Source organism: Nipponia nippon, unplaced genomic scaffold (genome assembly GCF_047370975.1).
Source record: "Nipponia nippon isolate SJK-2023a ecotype South Korea unplaced genomic scaffold, ASM4737097v1 scaffold_1, whole genome shotgun sequence".
Taxonomy (NCBI): Eukaryota; Metazoa; Chordata; class Aves; order Pelecaniformes; family Threskiornithidae; genus Nipponia; species Nipponia nippon.
Window position 1 is genome coordinate 66,258,103 of NW_028262290.1, and position 7,371 is coordinate 66,265,473.

Sequence of the window (7,371 nt, forward strand, 5' to 3'; positions counted from 1 at the left end):
CTGCTGAGTCCATCTTTGCACATATGCACTGAGGCTATGCCAAATATCCAGAGTTTCAATGCTTTTATTTTCATTATGCTGGATGGACAAGGCCGCAAAAGCAGAATTACTGGTGATCTGTAAAAATCAATAAAGACAGAATGCAGCTTCTCCGTTGCCTTTTTCTTACCCACATCCTTTAATCTGTAGTAAATAGACATAAAATGCTGTTCAGTCAAAATCACATTGCCTTACACTGACCTTATACTCCCTCCCTCCTGTGTAAAGAGATGGCAGAACTGTGATGAAGCAGCCACGAGTGGAAAATGTTAAGTGCCTTAGAAAAATTTAGCTGTGCTCTTGGCCACGTAGCCAGCTTTCTATACCCATACCCCAGGAGCTGTTTGACAAAGCTGCTGCAGCCTTTTTTAGAGGTGACATGGGGGCAGAGCCCCAGCCAGCAAAGTGCTCCAACACAGCTCTCGCAGAGGGTGAGCCAAAGCGGGAGAGGAAAGTAACAGGACCCTGCTGATGTCCTGCAGCGGTTGTGAGGTTGCTGCCGTAAAACGAACTGAGGATGACTATGGAACAGGTTTGAGAGTGAGAGGGAAAGGGGATTGCTTAATTGGAGGCTGTTTTGGTGGGGACAGTGGGAAAGCCAGGCCTGTTATAAGCAGGGACAAGCAGAACAGAAGAACCAGACACAGACTTCGTCAGAGTAAACCCAGCAGCCTCACCCTCCCTTCCCTCTTCAGGGGTTGGTGACACCGGTTTCCAGATCCTATTGCTTATGTCTGGCTAAACTTTTTGCCTTGTGCTTAATGGTGACTGGGGCATGTGTGAAAATCATTGTTGCAGAAGAGGTGGCTGAGACCTGGAGAGATGCTAGAGGAGAATAGAGACAGGCTGGGAGAAAGGCTGAAGATTACACTTAAAATACCATTTCAGAGAGCATGCCCTACATTTCTCATTCAGATTTGAAGACTGATTGCTGTTTGTGAGTCCTAAATACTTCATTTTTTTTCTCCATAACAGCTTAAATTTTTTTTCATTTCACCTGGTCATGGTGTTCTTCATTCCTTTTCTGTATTTGTTACAGAATACGACAGCAATATTACAATTAGATATTTATGGCAGTGGTAACAATTTAGCAGTAGACAGCCAGCATGCAGGCAATGAGCGGGGAAGCTTTTGTACTCAAGTCAAGTTAAAATGTGTCTGACCATAAAAAAAACCAAAACCCACGCGTGCTTATGTTGCTGCATTTCCTTTGCAGTGAACAAAACAGTTCGGGATCCTCAAATATGAAAGCTGACATGTAAATATAAGCTACTACTATTGTGTGAAGAAATCTCTAAATCTGTGATTGCACAGAAAGTATGGGGAGAGAGAAAACATCCATTCCTGTTGAAGTGACAGCGCGTGATTTGCAAACACTGTGTCTGTTCTCAGCAATGGCGCTGGGAGGCACTGAGCTCTGCAAAGGATGTTTCTAGTCCCACCTTCACCATTTTCAGGCTTAGGTGCCAGTTCAGGAAAGCATATTTATTGGTGAATCTCTAAAGGGGAAAACTCTAAAATATATATCATCATTAAGTATGCACTTAATGATCCATTGGAGTCAGCGTGGCTTTGCAACAAAGGAAATTCTGTTTCAACATATGGAAAAAAATCTCAACTGTGAGAGTGATAAAACTTTTGAGCAGGTTGCCTAGAGAAGCTGTGACATCTCTGTTGGAGATTTTCAAAACCTGATGGGACAAAGCCCTGAGCAAACAAGTTTAGCATGAGGGTTAACCCTGCTTCGAGCAGGAGGTTGGGCTAGAGAACTGCCCCCGCTCTCCTCACACCAAGGTCTCTTTGAAATGAAATCTATGTGCAAACACATCTCCTAGCTGTGAAGAGATGCGCCACAAACCTAGTGTCTCTCAACTTCTAGCCTGAAGGTGTAGATTCTCTCCCTTCATTTTGGGGCGGGGGGAGAGGAAAGGAGAAGCTGCTCTGTGTGGTTTTATTAGAAATACAGAGGGAGGGAGGTGATAACAGAGGGAGGATGAGGAGCCAGAAAGACAGGAGGAAGATGGAACTGTAGGGGAGTAGGTATGTATGTGGGAATTTGTATAGGAAACAGACAATGTTACCTGGATGCGGGGAAACATCATTGTATGAGTACATATGAATGAAAGTAGTTAGGTCTGTGGGGACCAGCAAGAGACCTATACCAGAGAAGGTGGTCTCCTTTCCTTACCTCTTCTCAGGTATCACATGAAGTTTACAAGAGTAGTTTTGGTTCAAATGTGACAAAGCAGACACCTCTCAATAAACAAACAGGGACTTGAAATATTAGGGTGAAAGGGACCTTAGAAATAATAGAGGGATACAAATATCAGTTGCACCTCTGAGGTATGAAATTTCTTGGGATCTGTTCTCATTTGCTTACATGTATTTTTAATGAAGTAGAATTTAATTTGATAGCCCATTAGAAGTACATCCAAAGGGAACTGCTGGATGCCCCTTATCAAGTGTTGCTATGCTTCTCTCACACAACAGGGTGACTTTTGCAGTATGATCACTTTTTGTAAAATAAACAAAGCAAGCTACCTGTAATTGGACAGTCTCGTATTGCTAAACCCAGGATTTTTGTAAGACACCCTTGCAGTCCAAAGTACCTTAGCTTCCATTTACTGGCTCGTGTTTGTCTGTGCCTGTGCTTCAGAGAATGTTTAACCAAGGAAGAAACTGCCCCTCATCCCCATCCCCACTAATTTCATGCAAGAATCCATCATTTTAACAGAAACTTTATTTGTGCATGCAAAAATCCTTTGCCTTTCATATCAGTGACAGGGAGAGCAAAGAAGGGGAGAAGTTGTCAAATGACTGTGTTGGTAAAGGATGAACTGTTTGCAGAGCTTACTTCTGGACTGATGTTTTTCTTCGATTCAGTGCTTTCCTCCTTTGCCACCCATTGCTAAGGACAAATACAAAGAAACGTGTGAGAACAACTTAAAGAAAAGTTGCAGTATAGGGAAACATATGGAGTATCTGAGCATTGGTAACAAATGTTCACAGGTCAGAGACCAAAGGTCTGTGTCACACTTTGAAAGACACTTTTTGAAATTAAGAACTTCAATCCTGTCTCCAATTCTCTTCCAAACCCCACAGGATCCCACTACCATAATTAGCATCCTTACCGATGCATTCAGGTATAGACGAGGCTTCCTCATACCTTGGTTTGATTTATCTAAGTGTGGGCTGCATTAACTTGGCAGGGTGATGAGGAAAACTTGTGCTGTTCTCTGTTTTGAGCTGGTAAGTGCAGGTAGATCCCTCTGCTTTTGACCCAATGAATTTCCTTTGAAGGAAAGAAAGCTAAGCTGTTCTAAAAAGGCCACAAGTAGTGGACTAATGATTCCTGTCTGTCAGCCTGATAACTCCGTTCTCATGTTTCACTGTTTCCTCCTACTTAACCTGTTTTGTGTGTTCAAATGTAAAGCTCTTGGTTTGGTCCTGAATTTGTGTTTGAAAAATATTTAATGAACTTCCACTGTGTGGCTGATGAAAGCATAACCTAAACTTCCACTGGCCTTTTTTCTGTCACTATGTGTTTGAGATTTCTGTCTCTTCTATCCGTCCATATCACTGCAAATTTATGGCACAGTTATTTCCACTAATTCCCTAGTTTCAGCTTCCCAGTGAGTATAAAGCAACAAAGAGGAGAAATGTTGCTTCAAGTACAGTGGAGCCACTTCTCTTATTTACATTCCTTCATCTGGTAAATGTATGCTTGAGCTGAAATACTGTTGACTTCTCAGAAGTCATTTGTTATTTCATCTTTATTAGGAGGATTCTCACTTACAGATGGACTGGACAGTGGAAGTTGTACCGCTCCTGGGAATTCCCCCTCCATGGGATTTGGCCTCCCGGGACATCATCTGGGAGGCTTGGGAACCACGGGAGATCCCGCTGCTGGTAAAGCCTGATGAATGGGTTGAGCCTTTGGCACCTAGAACAGTTACAAAGGAGATGTTACTGTGTTTTCCTGACTGGAAGGAACCTTATGGTATAATTATAAACTACTGTGTTTTAAAAAAAAATTCAAGGCTAGCAAATGTATCAAAAGGCAAGGAGACTGCTGATTACTTGACTTGTTCCATCAGTATACTGCTTTTTAGCTGCCACCTTGGGGAAAGGACATTTGCAGTGTTTTGTGGATGTTCCTAGAACACAACAAAAATCTACGACTCTTGCACAGACTGTTTTTGATAAAGTCGGATCTCCAAAACAGTTTCAGCACAGTTTGTCTCTGCCGAAATCAGAGTTTTCTGAGGAGCTGCCTGAGGACTGCGGAACAAACCTCTACAGGAACTAAGGACTGTTGCAGACCTCACCACTTACTGTTCCAGGTGACAGATATGCTCCTTTCACTTCACTTTCTGTAGCATAAACCTATGCATAGTAGATACCTGTAGAAGTCAAACACAGCAAGCTGTGGTAGCCAGTGGCCAATTTATATGTATGTCTCTGTCTCATTACAAATATGCCCCAAGGAAAGTATCCCATTGCAAACTCTTCTTCTCCTGAGAGAGGAGTAAAGCATTAGCAATGAGAAACATTAGTGATAATGCTTAAAGCATTCCTGGAGGATGCTCAAATATTTTGGTGATGAGCTTTTTATAACATCTTCTGTAAAGTGATACTGAACAATACTCATGCCCTGCTGCAGAATCAGCCGCTCCTTGGAGCGTGTTTGTTCGGGGGGGGGGGGGCGGGGGGAGGGGTTACAGTCTGAATGAAAAGGTTAAGAAGATGTGTTTGAAGAGTAAGAGATTTCAGTGAGCACCTGCGGAAATGAAATCAGGCCCTTTTAGCTCTCAATCAGGCAAAGAATGTGTGGCAAGCTCTCCTGCTGCAGGGAGCCAAAGCTCACACCTGCCTTGGCAATGTTACAGAGCTAGCATTTTTCACATGGATAAAAGCTCTTTTGGAGTATCTCCTGTAGGCATGGCTAAGGTTTCCTTGAGCCATGCAGATTTCTCTTCACCAAAACCAGTGGTTTTCATAAAAGTGCATAGTTGATACAGACAGGGAAAGGATAAAACTTGGTGTTGTTAAATGTTTACTTCGCTTCTCTCTTTTCTAAAGTTTCTCAGCACATGGAGGGATACAAGTCTTCAGCCTTTTATTTTAGAAACTGCAACTTCATGCCTTCTGTCTAGTGCATCACTACTGAAGAGTTTGCCACTGGTTACGGGTGCGCTGAGTACTGCTGTGCCACCCTTATCTGTAACAGAAGGCAGTATCCTGCAGCTGACTCCGCTCTAGGGTATGATTAGATTAAGTAACTGGCAACTCCTGAGTACCAGGATCTCTGGCGCTAATGCAGCGTGGTGCCTGAGAACAGCTCTTGCTGCTCTTCACTCTCAGTCCTCCTCCTCTCCTGTCTGTCTCACATATTTTTTCCCTCTGCTGCTACCATCCCTTAAGCTCTTTGCTATTGCATATTCAATAAAGAGTAACCTAAACTCACTGATCAGATCATACAGAGTAAAAATTAAAAATGCCTCACAGCAGTCACACGCAGTATCTCTCTAAATGACCCTTATGTCACTTATTCCCTCACCGTCTAGAGAGCCTCATGCTATGAATAATATTGGCAGCAATGTAAATCATATCTTAAAAAAACCCCTTACTTCCTCTCGATCAAGCTTATCGCATTTTTTACCATTAAAAGGTGCCCCAAATCTGGACCGCAGTCAGCTCACCTGGGCAACCACCCATTTTATGGCTGGAAGAGTCAGGTTCAGCTCCATCCTTCAGTAGACTTCTAGCTGCTTACTACGAAAGGATTAGAGCAGCAGCTGACCGCTATGGCAGAGAGCCCCACCTATAACCAGCCTGCAGCCGGCTGCTCAGTGCGCTCCTGACACGTGGGAGATGTGGGTCCAAGACCCCTAAGGGTTTTGAAGCTTTTATCCGAGGTCAGCCTGCTAACTACTGTGCTGTTGGGTAAAGCAGGATCACATGGAGCACTCCCTTCTCTGGGGTTATGCCTGCTTAGAGGATGCCTGCTGCATTAGGTCACACAGTCAGGACTGGCAGGGAGAATGCCTTGTGCATGAATCCCACGGGATCTGGGGTTAAACAAGTGCCAAGCTGGTTAGGGTCGTCAGGTCAGGGATTGCTCTGTGCATGCAACAGAGAAGCAAGCACCTGCAGGGTTAGTTCATGTGAAAGCCAGCTATACCTAATTTTAGCACTTAGATACGTGCTGTCAAGGATGTGTATATATTCCCTTTGTGAATTCAGCTCTTGGACTGCAGCTAATTTCCTTCTGCTACAGCATTTGCATAAGGTTTTATGGGTTCTCCCTGTATGGATGTGTGTGAGTAAAGAGCAAGGGAAATCTGATAATTTATATGAAATGTAGGTACACAGATCATGTTCTTGCATAAGTGTACTGTTGCTTATTGCTACTGTGACTTTCCATATTATTGATGCTTCCTAGCAGAATAGTGAGATAGCACAAACTTCAAATAAACAGTCCTGAATCTCATGAATACCACATATGTATGTGTACATTCATGCGTGTGTACATTCATGCATATGTACATACACAAAAACACCCTTAATAGCATCCCACTCATAACATGCAGTTAAATATAGGAATCTTTTGTCTTCGGTGCAATACAGAAATGTAGGAGAGAAGAGATTACTTAGCAAGCTTATTTTCAAGGAAAAAAGAATTGTTTGGCCCTACGCACTAAACCACAAAACCACACACACACAAAATTGCTCATACCCATTCCTTGCAGAGTAGAAGTAGGGCCTCCAGAATGCACGCCTCCCCCAGACCCTTTTGCTTCCCGGGACATCATCGATGAAGCAAGCGATCCTCCTTTGATCCCAGAGGAAGTGAAACCAGCATTGCGGACGTTTTGGTTGGACATTTCTCTTTCTGATGGAGTGGAATCCACTAAAGCACTGCGAGGCTCAGCCAATGTTTTTATACACTGTTTAGCTAACAGCAAAGAAATGAAACCACTACTGTGATCAGAAAGAAAAGAAACCAAAACTTATCCTCGAACTGCGAGGCTCAGCCAAGGTTTTTATACACTCTTTAGCTAACAGCAAAGTAATGAAACCACTACTACGATCAGAAAGAAAAGAAACCGAAACTTATCCTCATCCAGGAAATGAAACTGAACTCCATGAACATGCCTTTTTATTGCTGTTGTCAGGCTGAAGTTTAGGCAAACCAACTGATTTCATCTTAGGATACTAAAACAAATTAGTAGCATACAAATCATCGATTGGCAACTGATGTGGCTGAGAACTTTGCTTCTTCATTCTTTTGCATTGCATTCTATTGTACTGAATTGCATCTGTAGGAGA

The 7,371-nt window shown here is 43.0% G+C and overlaps 1 protein-coding gene across 1 annotated transcript; it reads right to left on the minus strand.

The window, feature by feature from the left end:
• Positions 1-2,761: 2,761 nt before the first annotated feature.
• On the minus strand, positions 2,762-7,123 carry LOC104018205 (uncharacterized). The gene is made up of 3 exons (XM_009471321.2): positions 6,779-7,123; positions 3,836-3,982; positions 2,762-2,947 (listed from the first exon to the last, which is right to left on the minus strand). Exons 1-3 carry the CDS (start codon positions 6,924-6,926, stop codon positions 2,919-2,921), a joined length of 324 nt encoding a protein of 107 aa, XP_009469596.1. The 5' UTR covers positions 6,927-7,123; the 3' UTR covers positions 2,762-2,918.
• Positions 7,124-7,371: the final 248 nt, after the last annotated feature.

What these genes read in the sequence shown, in the direction of transcription:
- LOC104018205 (XM_009471321.2), bottom strand. Translation starts at nt 6,926, where the DNA reads ATGTCCAACCAAAACGTCCGCAATGCTGGTTTCACTTCCTCTGGGATC. An exon ending in TTCTACTCTGCAAGGAATGG is followed by an intron (nt 3,983 to 6,778) that starts GTATGAGCAATT and finishes TAACTGTTCTAG; the next exon opens with GTGCCAAAGGCTCAACCCAT. An exon ending in TTCCACTGTCCAGTCCATCT is followed by an intron (nt 2,948 to 3,835) that starts GTAAGTGAGAAT and finishes ATTTGTCCTTAG; the next exon opens with CAATGGGTGGCAAAGGAGGA.